Source organism: Cyclopterus lumpus, chromosome 18 (genome assembly GCF_009769545.1).
Source record: "Cyclopterus lumpus isolate fCycLum1 chromosome 18, fCycLum1.pri, whole genome shotgun sequence".
In the NCBI taxonomy this organism is placed as follows: Eukaryota; Metazoa; Chordata; class Actinopteri; order Perciformes; family Cyclopteridae; genus Cyclopterus; species Cyclopterus lumpus.
Window position 1 is genome coordinate 15457511 of NC_046983.1, and position 17224 is coordinate 15474734.

A 17224-nucleotide genomic window follows, 5' to 3' on the forward strand; every position below is an offset into this window, starting at 1 on the left:
GCTCGTTAGAGGCCTCCCAGTATTCCCCTGCTGCTTTAATTGCTCCCAGAGTGACAGTTGCGCCGGCCGTTTGATGCGCTGGTGGAACGTTATTGGCATATTAGAATGCATTGGACTTCCTCTCCTCGCAGTATCACATCATCTTGCGTCTGCCTTTGTTTCAAGAGATTAGGGCAAAAACCAAACCAATCATTGTGGCAACTGAGTAACGGATCCATCCAGTATTCTTTATTTTGATTTATTGAATGAAGCTTGTGGTTTAGGCTCTTTTGGGGATTCAACTTGAAGGAAACACTCCATTTCCTTCTTCTCTGCCCCCCTCCCCTCTTCCTCTCAAGCAGGTGAAGTGGTTGCTATGCTACGGCCAAGGTACAGGGCAGCAGGAAGTGCTTTATGTTAATTAAAGGCTGTTACACTGCAGAGCTGTTGACGACATGCGTCCAAGGACCGTGACTAGTTCCTATGGTTGACCTCCGCACTAAAGGGAGTGACAGACCGTTAACCCTGCACTGTCCTTCATCCTCTGTCGGACTTGTGTCCATTGAATAGAAATGAGCTGGGACTCAGACGTCCATGACCGTGGAGAGGACAACTGGTTTCTGCAGGGACGTCACATGCAGGCCATACATATTCACTCTCACATATTATTCTGTTTTTATGAAGCTTATTGTCTTCAATCATTTGCAACATCGCACATCTTAGGCTCCCATCGCCAAGTGACTCCTAACAGGTCGGGACTCCTAAATATCAGCATAGTTAGGAGGGATTTCCTCAAATACTTCCGTACGCCTAGTCCTACACTCTCACGCCTTGGTTCTACTTTTTGGAAGGCTTGGCTCTGGTGGCGACGGAGACCTGTCAATCACCTTGTAGCCCCGCCCTAAAGCATCCCCTGCTTTATGGTCTGTTTGACTCTAAATTACCATAATTTACTAAATGAACATCATGCTGTACTGAAGAACAATGTAAGATGTTTACAATGTTTACTGAGGGAATAAATCAAGAGAGAAGTAGAGTCATTTATATAGACTTCTATACAACCAGAGGAGTCGCCCCCTGGTGGTCAGGAGAGAGAATGCAGCTTTAACACATGAAGCATAGACTTCTATACAACCAGAGGAGTCGCCCCCTGGTGGTCAGTAGAGAGAATGCAGCTTTAACACATGAAGCATAGACTTCTATACAACCAGAGGAGTCGCCCCCTGGTGGTCAGTAGAGAGAATGCAGCTTTAACACATGAAGCATAGACTTCTATACAACCAGAGGAGTCGCCCCCTGGTGGTCAGTAGAGAGAATGCAGCTTTAACACATGAAGCATAAACCTCTATACAACCAGAGGAGTCGCCCCCTGGTGGTCAGTAGAGAGAATGCAGCTTTAACACATGAAGCATAGACTTCTATACAACCAGAGGAGTCGCCCCCTGGTGGTCAGTAGAGAGAATGCAGCTTTAACACATGAAGCATAAACCTCTATACAACCAGAGGAGTCGCCCCCTGGTGGTCAGTAGAGAGAATGCAGCTTTAACACATGAAGCATAGACTTCTATACAACCAGAGGAGTCGCCCCCTGGTGGTCAGTAGAGAGAATGCAGCTTTAACACATGAAGCATAGACTTCTATACAACCAGAGGAGTTGCCCCCTGGTGGTCAGTAGAGAGAATGCAAGTTTTAAGACACTTCTGCATCAGAATCGGGAATTCAGAGTTCCTTAAGGTTCTCCATTTGGTCTGCCCAACCACCACCAATGCGTATGAAATGTGGGATTTGCATGGAGAGGTAAAACCCTGCCGCAGAGCCAGGTTTAATAATGCTGTGATGTCACTTTGGCCGTACGGACACTCACAACCCTCGCGGATGCAGCAAGCATAAATCACACTTGAGAAATAAAAATCCTAACGAAAACCATATAGTGTTCTTCAGCTTGTCCACGTAGTAGAACACAGTTTGGTTCCTTCTAGAACCTTTTTATAATACACAAAGAGTTCTACCCAGAACTCCCTCTGTCAGGTTCTACAGAGAACGCTTCTATAGAGTAATGGTTCCACCCAGAATCCTCTATCTATCCAATTCTTATCACCTTCTAAGGGTGCTTATAAAAACCCATGGGTTTCATCTAGAACCCACTCAGGGTTTCTCATGAGGCTATTAAAGAGGGATGTGGTCCAGCGCAACCCACAACTTTTCAATTCAATTCAATTCAATTCAATTCAGTTTATTTTGTATAGCCCAATATCACAAATTACAAATTATCCTCAGAGGGCTTTACAATCTGTACACATACGACATCCCTGACCTTTGACCTCACATCGGATCAGGAAAAACTCCCCAAAAATAACCTTTCACAGGGAAAAAGGGAAGAAACCTTCAGGAGAGCAACAGGAGGAGGATCCCTCTCCCCGGATGGACAGAAGAATAGATGTCATGTGACCAGATGAACAGCGTTACATAAACACATTACATGAATATGACAATGTATGAATGGAACTCCAATCCATGAAACAGAAGGAGGTAGAGAGGAGGGGGGGCGGGGCATCAGCAGGGCCAACGCGGGAGGCCGGCTCACCAGCATCAGACACCTCCAGGTCCAATGGACCCTATGAGACGTGAAGTCACAACGACTCCGGGGAGGAAGCAGAGTTAATAAGGTGCAATGGAGAGATGTAAATTCATCCATAAGGAGAGAGAGAAGAGGAGATAGGTGCTCAGTGTATCCTAAAACATCCCCCAGCAGCCTATAAGCCTATAGCAGCATATCAAGGGGCTCGACCAGGGCAAACCTGATTCAGCCCTAACTATAAGTACTATTAAACAGGAAAGTCTTAATTCTATTCTTAAATGAGGTGACTGTGTCTGCCTCCCGGACTGAAAGTGGAAGCTGGTTCCATAAAAGAGGAGCTTGATAACTGAAGGCTCTGGCTCCCATCCTACTTTTTAGGACTCTAGGAACCACAAGTAGCCCCGCATTTAGTGAGCGCAGCTCTCTAGTGGGGCAATATGGTACTACAAGCTCCTTAAGATATGATGGTGCATCACCAATCAAGGCTTTGTAGGTGAGGAGAAGAATTTTAAATGTGATTCTTGATTTTACAGGGAGCCAGTGCAGAGCAGCTAATACAGGAGTAATGTGATCTCTTTTCTTAGTTTTTGTGAGTACACGAGCTGCAGCATTAGAGCAGCCCTATATATATATATATTTTATTATGAATATTTCTCTTCCTCTGATTGGTGGGTTTTGGCCAGGAAGAAGTTATGTCCTGCCTTGTTTCTGAGGCTTGGCTTTGGCAAATTTCCCAAAAAAGAGGATTACAATTTTTTTTTAAATTGGCATTTTCTGCATCTTTTTGAGACAAGATGTGCCTGATTTTTGAAATGTTACGTAGATGAAAAAATGCAGTCCTTGAGATTTGCTTAATGTGGAGTTAAAGGACAAGTCTCGGTCAAAGATAACTAGAGATTCTTTACAGTGGTGTTGGATGCCAGGGAAATGCCATCTACAGAAACCACATCACCAGATAATTGATAATAATAATAATAATAATAATAATACATTTGTTTTATAAGGCGCCTTTCAAGGCACTCAAGGTCGCCGTACAACATATTTAAAAATCGGACACAATTTAAAAAGCAGCACAGTTAAAAGCAGAACAGTCTGCAGCAGAGCAACCCAGAGGGGAACACGTCAGGCATAGGCCTGCCTGAAAAGGTGGGTTTTGAGGTGGGTTTTGAATAGTCAATGTTTCTGATGTCAGGGGGGAGGGAGTTCCAGAGGCGAGGGGCAGAGCGGCTGAAGGCTCTTGACCCCATGGTGGACAGACGAGCTGGGGGGACAGTCAGGTTGATGGAGGACGCAGACCTGAGAGACCGGGTGGGGATGTTGATTTGGAGGAGGTGAGACAGATATGGAGGGGCGAGGTTGTGGATGGCCTTGAATGCATGGAGGAGGATCTTAAAGTCAATGCCGTGTTTGATGGGGAGCCAGTGGAGTTGTCGTAGAACAGGGGTGATGTGAGAGATGGAAGGGGTCTTGGTGATGATGCGGGCAGCAGCGTTCTGGACCAGTTGGAGTTTATGGAGGAGTTTGTGGGGGAGACCAAAGAGGAGGGAATTACAATAATCCAAGCGGGAGGTGACAAGAGAGTGGACCAGGATTGCGGCGCTGTTGGGTGTGAGTGAAGGGCGGAGGCGGTTGATATTTCGGAGGTGGAAGTAGGCAGACCGGATGGTGGTGTTGATCTCTGAGATGTTCAGGGCCAGTAAAATAACTTCAGTTTTGTCTGAGTTTAACATCAGGAAGTTGTAGGTCATCCATGTTTTTATGTCTTTAAGACATTCTTGAATTTTAGCGAGCTGGTTGGTCTCCTCTGGTTTGATCGATAGATATATTTGAGTATCATCTGCATAGCAATGAATGTTTATGGAGTGTTTCCTTATAATGTTGCCCAAAGGAAGCATATATAAAGTAAATAAAATTGGTCCAAGCACAGAACCTTGTGGAACTCCGTGATTAACGTTGGTGGTCATTGAGGCTTCATCGTTTACAAATACAAATTGAGATCGATCTGATAAATAGGATTTAAACCAACTTAGTGCGGTACCTGAAATGCCAATCGACTGATCCAGTCTCTGTAATAGGATGTCATGATCAATGGTGTCGAACGCAGCACTAAGGTCTAATAATACCAGTACAGAGATGAGTCCTTTATCATCACTAAGGTCTAACAAGACCAGTACGGAGATGAGTCCTTTACCAGCACTAAGGTCTAACAAGACCAGTACAGAGATGAGTCCTTTATCAGCGCTAAGGTCTAACAAGACCAGTACAGAGATGAGTCCTTCATCAGCACTAAGGTCTAACAAGACCAGTACAGAGATGAGTCCTTTATCAGCACTAAGGTCTAACAAGACCAGTACAGAGATGAGTCCTTTATCTGATGCATTAGGAGGTCATTAGTAATTTTCACCAGTGCTGTCTCTGTGCTGTGGTGTTTTCTAAATCCTGACTGAAACTCCTCAAATAAACTATTCTGATGTAGGAAGTCACACAACTGATTTGCGACTACTTTCTCAAGGATCTTAGAGAGGAAGAGAAGGTTGGAGATCGGTCTGTAGTTAGCCAACACCTCTGGATTAAGAGTGGGCTTTTTCAAGAGAGGTTTAATTACAGCTACTTTGAAGGAATGTGGTACATGGCCTGTTAGCAAAGACACATTAACAATATCCAGCAGAGAGGTGCCAATTAAAGGCAACACGTCTTTAAGCAGCCTCGTTGGGATGGGGTCCAAGAGACAGGTAGACGGTTTAGAAGTAGAAACCGTTGAGGACAATTGGTCTAGTTGTCATGTTTCACAATCAAAGTTTTTGGGGATATGGGCTGGGAGGATTGTTAAACGAATGTTTAATTCTTCTATCATGTTTTGACTTGTTCACTTTGTCTTTTGACCAGAAATGTGTCTATCTGAGAACTTTTGGAAAGTCAGGACTAATTTCCTCCTGAAAGACACTTGATAAAAACCGACCGTTTGTCTGCAGGTGCCCTCCCTCATTCCTGTTCTATTGTTCAAACTGGGCAAGGAGAAGAATCCGGTCCTGGCTCACGCTGTGCTGAGCTGCCTGCCAAACCTCGGGACTCACAAGGTACTGAGCACCTCTGCAGGGTTTTGTTCTTTCATGTTCTGGATGTGTAGTGCCGAGGAGTCATGATCCGCTCATTTCAGTTGATCTTAACCAATGACACACGCCATGTGCTTCAACCTTCCAGCTCTGTGTCCCCATGGTGCTGCAGACTCTCCACATGCTGGCCAGCGCCCCCAAGCTGAGAGCGGTGGCAATGCGCCTCATGACCGATCTTTGGAGGAAACAGGTCCGTGATGACGGTCATCCCGTTTCCCGTGTTGTCGCATTCTTGTCCGCCTCCTCCTCACAGCTGACTTTGTTCCTCGCTGTCAGGATCGAATCTACCCGGAGCTGCAGCGTCTGCTGGGCCAGCAGGACAGCAGGGTGGTGGTGGGGAGGGACGCCCAGTGGGAGCAGATCCTGGCTAGAGCCGCCTGCCTTAGGGACATCTGCAGAGAGAGGTCAGGGACGGGGGGCGATGGGAAGTGGTGCTTTCTTTGAGGCATGCCATTAGAGTCTGATTGATTTATCTCAAAGTCTGATGCTTTTCCTTTGGTCATTTACATTTCACCTATTAATTTCCATCATGTTTTATGATTGTGTATCAGGCCTTACCAGCATGGAAGTGACATGTTGGCCGCCATCACTCTTACTCTGAACCAGTGCACCAGACCAGACATGGCAACCCCTGCTGCTCTTGCCCTGCAAGGACTACGGGAGCTGTGCCGGGCTGAGGTCACACACACACACACACACACACACACACACACACACACACATGGTCTGCTGCATGTACAGTAAACCTAGGTGCTTAATAAGGCTTGTCTTGCAGGTAGTGGACATTGTCTCAACGTGGAGAAGTCTGGGACCCGAGCTGAGCTGTGACTCGCGCCCACTGGTGGTCAAAGTCATAGCAGAACTTCTGGCTCTGGTTCCCCAGCTCACTGTCAAGTCAGATGAATACGAGGTACTGCGTGAAAGCCTCTTTTTGATGCACTGCTAGAGCTGGGTTTTACTGTGTGTGTGTTTGCCTGCTTACCAAGGTCCAGCTACCAAGTGTAGAACATTTCTAATTAACTGGCAGCAGGTGGTCAGGTTTGTTACCGTTGCACATGAACAGAGCTGTTGTACTCTATCTATAATGAGTAGAGCTGAAACATGTTTGCTGTCACTGTTGAGTGCTATGACATCACCAGCGAGCGTATCGTGAACAATTTGCAGCTGAAAATTAGGAAGTTACTGTTGCTGTACAAATGCTCTGTTTTTCCAGAAACTGAAGGAGGAGGTGGTCAGCTTCCTCTGGAATTATGCTGTCAGCAAGGTGTGTGTACTGAAGTGATCGTGAGTGTGTGTGTGTGTGTGTGTGTGTGTGTGTGTGTGTGTGTGTGTGTGTGAAAAATCCTTAAATACATTGCTAAATGTAGCCGCTAGCAAAAAGATGAAAAACACATGTATATGTTGCTATTAACAGTATGTGTATGATTTTTTTTCATTCTCTCTCATTTTGATACGATAATAAAGCTGAAGCCCCTTTAGTAAGTAAATGGTAGGTGTGTGTGTGTGTGTATGTGTGTGTGGCAGTTGGGGCAGGCAGCTGCTGAACTAAACATTCAGTACATTCTTAAAGCTGCTCTTATATGTATTTTTATAATAACATTGGATCAAATGACTGTCTCATGTAAAATGGGTCTCTTGTGGTTAAGTTCCTACAGTCGGCTCATATGACAAATGTTCAGTCATCTCTGTATGCACTGAGGTCAAAGTGTGTGTGTGTGTGTGTGTGTGTGTGTGTGTGTGTGTGTGTGTGTGTGTGTGTGTGTGTGTGTGTGTGTGTGTGTGTGTGTGTGTGTGTGTGTGTGTGTGTGTGTGTGTGTGTGTGTGTGTGTGTGTGTGTGTGTGTGTGTGTGTGTGTGTGTGTGTGTGTGTGTGTGTGTGTGTGTGTGTGTGTGTGTGTGTGTGTGTGTGTGTGTGTGTGTGTGTGTGTGTGTGTGTGTGTGTGTGTGTGTGTGTGTGTGTGTGTGTGTGTGTGTGTGTGTGTGTGTGTGTGTGTGTGTGTGTGTGTGTGTGCTGTAACAGGATCCAGAGGTGGCCAGCTGTGGCTACAGGGCTTTGGCAGATTTTCCTGAAGCGGTCCACACAATAAATCTTCTTCCTGAGGCAGTAAGAGTCTCAAGTCTCTAATGTTACATTCCACTTTGTTTTTCCCCACACACAACCTTCTATTCACGGATTTTCTTTCTAAGTATGTAATGCAAATGATTATGTGTGGTATGATACGGGAAACTTAAGGGGAAACTAGCCCACCTTTTATGTGGGCGTCCAATCAGTGTGGATGGTGAATGTGGTCGATTGAAGCAATACATTCCTCAGTGCTCCGCTACTTCCTGCTTCCAGTGCTGTCACTTGATGTGACCATGATGCATTTGGAGGGGAGGAAGGTTGTTTCAGCTTGGATTTCTAGTCTCCGCCTCTAGGTAGACCCTTACAAAATAGAACTTCCTGGTTCTCACAAAATGTGAGAGCAGAGGATGTTACGTAGGAGGATACATGTCAGTGTGAGCTCGAGTATACGGCTGAGGCAGAGCGTGAGGATATGGCCAAGCGGCGGGGACCCTAGGTGTCAGGAGCGTGCGTGCGGTGCATTCAGGTACATGTCAGCACACACTATGTATTGTATGTAGGAATGTATTGTTTCACTCGTCTCCATTCACCTTGGCGAGGGGGGCCCCACTTTGGTCCACCAAAATCTCATAAAGTATTAAATTATTTCTACATCGCTTGGCATCACACTTAACCAGTAGGTTCATGTTTTATTTTTGTTTTTTGTTGTGTGATTGACATCTATCAGTAACCAAAGAATAAACTGAATGCACCTGAAATAGACTTGAACTGTCAAACTAACCAAATGTGAAGCGGTTAGTTCATCTGTAGAACCCTCGGATCCACTGCTATGAACTGTTGGTTGTATTCATTTAGATATGGGTCCATTTATGGATTAGGATTTGACCAGCTATAGATTACTAATCAGTTTTCTTCCAATAGCTCTACCCATGAAGGTATTACACTTCTGTGAACAGCGTCTTGTTGTTGCTGCTCTGCAGGCCAGACCAGCTCCAAAGGCCCCTGACCATGAGGAGGATGAACCAGTGAAGGAGGAGGAGGACGAAGAAGAGAAGGACCTCTCCATCCCCGGTTCATCTTATGTGAAGCTGATGGCACTCACCCCCGTTCCTGTTCTACCAGGTACATCACATTGGGGCTTCATGGCGGCGCGATGGCGCTTCCTACTGGGCCAGACCAACACGATGGACAGTGATTGTGGTGGAAAGCCAGTGAGGGATCATGTTGGAGGACAAACCTCTCTACAGACTCTCATTTAGATTGTTTCTTCTCAGCCTTCGAGCTCTTCCTGACCTCTCTGGTAAAGCAGGAGATGAGCCAGATGCCACGGGGGGTGTACTTCTCTGCCCTGAGGGGGGGGAACCTGCGTTCAGACCAGGGCAAAACCATGGCCGGGATACCGCCCTTCATGCTGAAAACCTATGAGAAAAACAAGCAGCCTGGGCTGAAGCCGGGACTAGCAGGTGAGCAAATCCATCCCCCACCTGTGTGAAGCTTTAATGTGACATGATGTAATATCTCAGGAACGCTTCATTACATCCACCTGGACTCACGGATGAACCGATTAGAATTTAACAGAGAAGTGAGTCGCAGAGTGCAAGACCCTTTAGCCTCGCTCAGGGGCCATCCATACCATAATAACACTACTTGAGGAGCAACAGAGATCAGACACCGGGGGTGCATCTGTTACTCCAGTTTCACAAGCTAGGGTGGCCTTCTGTAGAAACATGCCGATGTATTACTTTAGACTCCGTGAAGAGGACCTGGCCCTATGTAGATATAAAGGTTTGCGTGTGTGTGTGTGTCTGTGTGTGTCTGTGTGTGTAGCTGGACTGCTGCTCTGTTACGAGCTGCCAGTGCAGACGGACCGTGACGGCAGACGGATCGATCGTTTCCTCGTCAGCCGCAGCCGGAGCTACCAGCAGACCTTGGCAGCCCTCATTCATGAAGTACTCCTCTCTAACTCTCTCACGCTGCTCTTCGGTTTGAACTATTTCAAGCTGACACAAAAAGCTCTTGACTGCTTGTTGTTTGTGATGTGCAGGTGAACATTCAGCCGTCCGAGTGGCACCGCGCCCTCCTGCTGCCTCAGGCCTGGAGAGGTTTCATGAGCCGAGCTTTCCACGGCGTCCTACAGGTCTGTGCTTCTTGCTGATGGGTCAATTCAATTTTTCAATTCAGTTTGTCTTGTGTAGCCCAAAACAACAAATTACAAATTATCCTCAGAGGGCTTTACAATCTGTAGACATACAACATCCCTGACCTTTGACCTCACATCGGATCAGGAAAAACTCTCAAACAATAGGAAAAAACCTTTCAGAGGAAAAAAAGTGAAGAACCCTTCAGGAGAGCAACAGAGGAGGATCCCTCTCCCCAGATGGACAGATGCAATAGATGTCATGTGACCAGATGAACAGAGTTACATAAACACATTACATAAATATTACAGAAATTATGAATAATGAGTAGTAGGCATGGACCACGATCCAGACCTCCACAAGCCATGAAACAGAAGGAAGAAGAGAGGGGGGGCATCGCGAAAGAGGCCAGACCAATGAGGCCAGATCCTTGAGGCAGGAGGCACAGAGAAGGAGGCAGGGCCAATGAGGAAGGAGGCCAGAGGCTGGATGCAGGAAACAGGAGCAAGGAGCCAGGACCAGCTTCAGACACCTCCAGGTCCAATGGACCCTATGAGATGTGAAGTCACAACGACTCCGGGGAGGAAGCAGAGTTAATAAGGTGCAATGGAGAGATGTAAATTCATCCATAAGGAGAGAGAGAAGAGGAGATAGGTGCTCAGTGTATCCTAAAACATCCCCCAGCAGCCTATAAGCCTATAGCAGCATATCAAGGGGCTGGACCAGGGCAAACCTGATTCAGCCCTAACTATAAGCACTATTAAAGAGGAAAGTCTTAAGTCTATTCTTGAATGAGGTGACTGTGTCTGCCTCCAGGACTGAAAGTGGAAGCTGGTTCCATAAAAGAGGAGCTTGATAACTGAAGGCTCTGGCTCCCATCCTACTTTTTAGGACTCTAGGAACCACAAGTAGCCCCGCATTTAGTGAGCGCAGCTCTCTAGTGGGGCAATATGGTACTACAAGCTCCTTAAGATATGATGGTGCATCACCAATCAAGGCTTTGTAGGTGAGGAGAAGAATTTTAAATGTGATTCTTGATTTTACAGGGAGCCAGTGCAGAGCAGCTAATACAGGAGTCATGTGATCTCTCTTCTTAGTTTTTGTGAGTACACGAGCTGCAGCATTAGAGCAGCCCGATATATATATATTTTATTATGAATATTTCTCTGCCTCTGATTGGTGGGTTTTGGCCAGGAAGAAGTTATGTCCTGCCTTGTTTCTGAGGCTTGGCTTTGGCAAATTTCCCAAAAAAGAGGATTTAATTATTTTTTTTAATTGGCCAAAATCAGGATGTCACATTTATTGGATATAGACGCATACCACATTCACCATAAAGTCCTGGGCCACGAGTGTTATGTGCAGCTGCAGGACACTGGACCCAAACGCCGTCAACACTGGAAAAGACAACTTCATTGCTCAACAGGATTCAAAACAAACAAAACAGGCTCACACACATGATCTTCAATGATCTAGACCAGACGAACCGACAAAGGGGAACGAACAGGACTTAAATACACAGGGCTGGTGCAGGTGATTGGACACAGGAGGAAACAATCAGGGACAGGGCAGACAATCACAGGGACAGGAAGTACAGAGAAACAGAGGACACGAGAGACAAGGACTTCAAAATAAAACAGGAACGAGTTGAAAACTCTATGATTAACGTTGTCCTAAGTCTTAGATCAAACTCTATTATAACATGATCAGATAATAAATGAAATAGTAAAATAAGATAAGGTTCGAAATTGTATTAGTATTATATTTATATAGAAAGAAATGTACACTTTTATTGAGCAACTGGGGGTTCAGTGCCTTGCTCAAGGACACTTCAACGTGAACTATGGGGAGAGCGGGGATGGAACCGGAGACCTTGTGGTTACGGGACGACCACTCTCCCCATGAGCTACAGCCGACACAATTCTTTCTAATTTAAAAAACAGTTTATAGTGTTAATTTGTAATCTTGTAGAATAGGTTACTTGCTTCAAATCATAGGTCTACCAGATTATTTGGGTCCTCTAGTTCATCCGTGTCCGACTGCTACTTCTGAATAGTTGTTACATTCTTATATCTGTATATCTATAACTGTGAAGCTTTAATATTGCATGGTCCAATGAAACATGGTTGTTTTTTGTGTCTGTCTTCAGGGTCGCCGTGCTGATTTGGAGATGCAGCAGAAACAAGGCAAAGAGGAGCCACAGGAGCTCCAGTACAAACAGCACTGTGCCTGGCTGTGGTGAGTCACACACACACACACACACACACACACACACACACACACACACACACACACACGCTACTACCGTTTACTTACTAAAGGGGCTTCAGCTTTATTATCGTATCAAAATGAGAGAGAATGAAAATCATACACATACTGTTAATAGCAACATATACATTTGTTTGTCATCTTTTTGCTAGCAGCTACATTTAGCAATTTATTTAAAGATTTCTCTTTTCATTCATGTTATTTTCGACTTCCCAAGACGTGAACACACAAGGATAGAAAAATCAAAAAGGTTTGGGACCACTGCTCTAAATTATAAGCAATGAAGAAGTGATATAAATTATGAATGGTCATAATAATAATAATAAATAATAACTGGTCATACCAGTCATTGTTAAAGGGTTATTAATCTACCTTTTTGTTGAGAGTTGGTCATCAGTCTGAATGCTGCTTCAATTTTTCACCCTGATAAAAGTATCAACAAATGGCATTAAAACTCCAGTCCCTTCCCTTAAAGCAGACCCACACACAGTAAAGAGCAAACAGCCAGGTGACTGATGAAAGGAGAGAGAGTGTGTGTGTGTGTGTGTGTGTGTGTGTGTGTCTTTGAATGCATGGTGGTATTCAATGCATTAGCAGGGTCCTTCATTCATGTTGCGTTTCTCATCTCTTCCTTTCATCCCTTTCTTCTCGGCCTTCTCCCCCCTCTCAGGGCCAGGGATCAGCTGGCAGACGTCATCAAAGCTGCTACCAAGTGAGTCCTGCTCACATCATTCGAGTTTCACAGGTTTTCGTTCACAGCTCGATGAGACATGTGACGTGTTCTCTGTGTGGTTCAGGGACAGTCCTGTGGTTCAGGGAAACTCCATCCTGGCCCTGAGCGGCCTGGCGGCTGCCCTGGCTAAGTATGAGAGCAACCTGCCAGCTGATGCAGACGGCGACCTCAGGGTAACATGTTATGTAATATGTAATATGTAACGGCATTACTGTGTGATAGCATATGTTGGCTTCATGAAAGTGATGCTAGATGTATCTGATTGTACACAAATGTAATCATTCATTGGAATTAGTTTTAATTAACATCATTATTGTTATGATTAACAGTAATATTCATGTTATTAATAGTGAAAATCATAATATAAATCTCTCAATAATCAAAGAGATGCTATGATGATATAGTGATCTTAAACAGGTGTTTTCAGGCACACTTATTACTGTTATTAAAGAATTAAAGGACTAGTGTGGTAATAATAATCGTTTAAAACACACCGTTACATGACCCTGAACTGACTCCCAGTCAGGCACAGGAATGAGTCCTGCAAAGGCTTGCATTGTCAACCTTCAACTTATATGAAATAAATATATATGTACTGTATGTGTGTGTGTGTGTGTGTATATATATATATATATATATATATATATATATATATATATATATATATATATATCAATACATATTCCTCACTGCTTCTCCCTGTAGGCTGGACCAGAGTTTGTGCCCACAGCCAGCTGGTTGGCCATGGTGGTGAACACCCTGCTCAGCATCAGCAGCAGCAGCTACAAGGCCCGAGGACAAGTCTTCCCATGGTTCCTACACGTACGTTTCCTCTGTCCTCACAGCTATGATCGATATACCGGCAGGGAAAGGTCCCACACTGTAGAAAGGGACATCCCCAAGTCTTTTCTTGATCCCAAGCTGTGTTGTTTAGCTGCTGCCTCAGTCTGCAGACTCTTCAAGCTATCAGTCCGCTCAAACCCCGCCCTCCTTCCCTCACAGCGGTCCTACTCCGGTGAGAACACAGCGAGTGCCATCGCTCGCTCCTGTGCCAGCCTGGCGCTGTCGCTGCTCGTCCCGGTGCTGGTGGTGTGGCAGAGGGACGGTCTGGGACAGGTCCTGTCAGCGCTGCAGGCCGGCCTGCCGGGCTTCCCCACCGCTGACGACTCCCAGGCTGTCCAGTTCCACTCGGGCCTGGCGCTCGGCATGGTGCTGTCCAGTCTGCACCACCAACGCCTCGGGTAGAGTCTCTGTCCGTGGTAATGACTCCAACTCGCGCTGTAACCCGTCATCTGCCACTAACCCTGCTTCTCTCCTGTTATACAGTGATGTCTCAGTTCAGAAGGACACTGATCAGCTCCACAGCTCTCTGGAGGCTCTGGAAAGTTGCTCCTTCAACCCAAACCTGGAATACAAGTAAGTGCTGAGTGCTTAGCAGTACTAACCAACCAGCACTAAGCAGTAGGGGATAACACCATACGGTACGGTTTGTACCCGTGACTGGTTTATTCCTTCCTCCTCTGTGCTCTCCCTCAGCACTGGCTGTGTGTTGGGTCTGGGTCTGGTGCTCGCAGCTCTCTGCCGCAGTGGACTGACGGACCAACATGTCCACGTCACCCTGACTCTGGACAGGCTGCTGTCCAACCTGCAGGACAGCAGCGGGCAGGGACGCATGCTGCAGGAGGTACAAACCACAACTCCACCATGCAGTTATTGGCACTATGTATCTCACTTATTGGGCAATTTAGTTTCTTATGGGTACATGGTATCAATATGAAACCTGAACCTTTATTAGAAAATGGATTGTAACAGAGGAATGATTCTTATATTTTGACTATGTCCACATGTGCAGGTCTTGGCGTACTCTGTGGCGTGTGTGGCCGTCTCGGCCTTCAGCGGAGGACTTATAGATGCTGAGAAGGCTGAGGAGGTCATGAACACCCTGCGCACCATGACTGAGGAGAGCCAGCAGGTCAACACTGCTCATTACTAAGCCAAGTCAATGTCCTACTTGATAAGTGATTAAGAAACAATAAAACATAATGTGATAATGTAATCATTAGGCCAGAGTAGACTCAATACACCAATAACAGGTCATCAAGCCTCTGTTGAAGTTGGTCTCTTGTTGCTATAGAAGTGTTTTGTACTGAGCACCATGCTGAGGCATCCTCTACAGTCTAACCCCCGCTGTCTATGCTGTTGTTTGTGTTCAGACTCCAGGCTTCTCCCTGGCTCTAGGGTTGGTGGTCCACGGCCTGTCGATGTCCGGCCACGGTAAAGCAGAGGACATCCATCCTCGTCTGCTGGCTGCTTGGATCAAGATCTTACTGGCCGAGGTACCACGTCTACGCTTTCTCTGCTACAGCATTAAAATCTGCATTCACATGTAGAATCTGGAGGCAACAGAACAACATGTCGGCATCAGAAGCCTTCTGGTTTCCGTTTGTAGTCCAAGTGGTATTGACCAATCACGTTGGAGCAGGCTTTGGTTGAATGTCTGCGTGGAGAGCAAGAGAGGCTGAATGCTTTGGCTGAAGTTTATATTTAACCTGCAGACTATGAACTGCACACGGTAATAACACACGTATAGTCATATAGCTCATTATGTTGGAGCGTTCATGGCCATGATCCCATGAAGTGTAACTCGTTAGTTGAATGTTCAGTGGAGGACTTTGTGTTTCAGGGTTGTCCCACCATGCAGCGACTGGCTGCCGTCAACGGCCTGGTGGCTTTAGTCGGCTCCGAGACGTCCCTCATTCAGGTAAGAGGGCCACTCGTGTGCTGGGACCGCTAACCACTAACTGGAGGTCCGTATCCTGGAGCTGCGGCACGCTCTCCTCCCAACAAAGTAGAGCCCTGGTGGCAGGAGGACAACATGGAAATGGGAGTAGTCGTCTCGTTTGTACACTTTAGATTCAACAAATATAACCAACATGCTTCTAAAATACGTTGCCTCTCCTCGCTTGAAATACTTTTTGTCTGGCAATCGGGGATAAATATTGGGGTGAAGTATTTATTTTTCTCCATCATACATTTTTCCTCCAATGAGGCCTTGAATGTTTCTGTGATACAGCAAACGAGTGAGTCGGAGCTTTCCTCCCAGAAGCAGAGCCGGCTGAATGAGGTTATCCGAGCCATCACACAGGTATGTCACATGACGGTTCTTCCTCCAGTGAGAATGTGAGCCACCCTCTCCCTAGTATTATTATCACTGAATACTACAAGATCCCTCAAGGTGTCAGACACAGAGTCCCGCTTGCAGTATTTCAAAAAATGATGCGTCTGTTATTGCTGTATTATTGACTGCAGATTTCTATGAAATAGCTGCTTGCTCTGACTGTGTCATGAAATCGACACGTTGGCTTGTTTTGCTCTCTTTTGCAGATCATATCATTCTCAGGAGCCATTGGTCTGCAGTCCAACAGTGTTTGTTTGCTTGGTCATTTGCATCTGGCCCACGTGTCCACCAGTCACAGTCACACAGCAGGTAGGACCGTCCCTCTGGACCCCGGGATGGAGTCCTCTCAAGGAGAAGCCTCGTGGTGTGATATGTCTTTGTGTCCTCAGTCCCACAGGATTTCACTTACCTCTCAGAGAAAAGCCTCATCAGATCCATCGTTGACTTCCTCACAGAGGCTGGAAAAAAAGGTTAGTTGTCACATTCATCAATGATATCTTCAGCGAAATACCACAAATGTGAACATAAGGTATGACAATATATGACATGAATTAAATTGAACGTGTCGCTCTCTTGCCGTGGACCCAGGCCCAGAGTTTGCTCCTTCAGCTGTGGTTAAATCTGCACTGACCCCCCTGGCATCGGTTGGAGCCAGCTTCCAGTACCCACCCGTCAACTGGAGCGCGGTCCTGTCTCCTCTGATGAGGCTCAGCTTCGGTGAGAGCTCTCACACATGTGTCTGTGTGGGCCTCGGGGCTCGCTCAGTCCAAGCTCAGCGTCTTGTTTGTCCTCGACAGGAGAGGATGTTCAGCATCAGTGTGTGCTGCTGGCAGCGAGTCAGGCTCAGTCCTCTCAGAGCGCCGCTCTCTTCCTGGGCCCCTGGCTGGCACCGCCCCTCGTGCACAGTCTCAGTGTAAGTTCCTCTTAGTGTTGAGCGGCATGGGTCCACTCGGAAAGTGTCACACACATTCTGTGTTTGGAGGAGATTAGCTCCTCCCAGATATATTAGCTGCTATCTATATATATATATATATATATATATATATATATATATATATATATATATATATATATATATGTGTGTGTGTTGGATGATAAGTAAGAAAAATGTCAGTCCAGAAAGATACAATATAATATAAGATATAAAATAGGAAATGTTTGAGGTCATAAAACAGT

General features: G+C 45.9%; 1 protein-coding gene across 3 annotated transcripts in view; it reads left to right on the top strand.

Moving 5' to 3' along the window:
* The window catches only part of focad (focadhesin), a 39075-nt gene that overhangs the window by 16753 nt on the left and 5098 nt on the right, over positions 1-17224 (top strand). For all 3 annotated transcript variants that reach the window (XM_034556583.1, XM_034556582.1, XM_034556584.1), the window contains exons 12-37: positions 5530-5634; positions 5759-5860; positions 5947-6074; positions 6222-6348; positions 6446-6580; positions 6884-6934; positions 7690-7773; positions 8715-8856; positions 9009-9197; positions 9562-9683; positions 9779-9871; positions 12019-12107; positions 12808-12849; positions 12935-13043; positions 13576-13692; positions 13873-14111; positions 14197-14286; positions 14407-14554; positions 14723-14842; positions 15084-15206; positions 15554-15631; positions 15944-16015; positions 16255-16357; positions 16438-16518; positions 16637-16765; positions 16846-16961. In XM_034556583.1, coding sequence (XP_034412474.1) covers positions 5530-5634; positions 5759-5860; positions 5947-6074; positions 6222-6348; positions 6446-6580; positions 6884-6934; positions 7690-7773; positions 8715-8856; positions 9009-9197; positions 9562-9683; positions 9779-9871; positions 12019-12107; positions 12808-12849; positions 12935-13043; positions 13576-13692; positions 13873-14111; positions 14197-14286; positions 14407-14554; positions 14723-14842; positions 15084-15206; positions 15554-15631; positions 15944-16015; positions 16255-16357; positions 16438-16518; positions 16637-16765; positions 16846-16961 — 2934 coding nt within the window. The remainder of the gene's footprint in view (positions 1-5529; positions 5635-5758; positions 5861-5946; positions 6075-6221; positions 6349-6445; positions 6581-6883; positions 6935-7689; positions 7774-8714; positions 8857-9008; positions 9198-9561; positions 9684-9778; positions 9872-12018; positions 12108-12807; positions 12850-12934; positions 13044-13575; positions 13693-13872; positions 14112-14196; positions 14287-14406; positions 14555-14722; positions 14843-15083; positions 15207-15553; positions 15632-15943; positions 16016-16254; positions 16358-16437; positions 16519-16636; positions 16766-16845; positions 16962-17224) is intronic.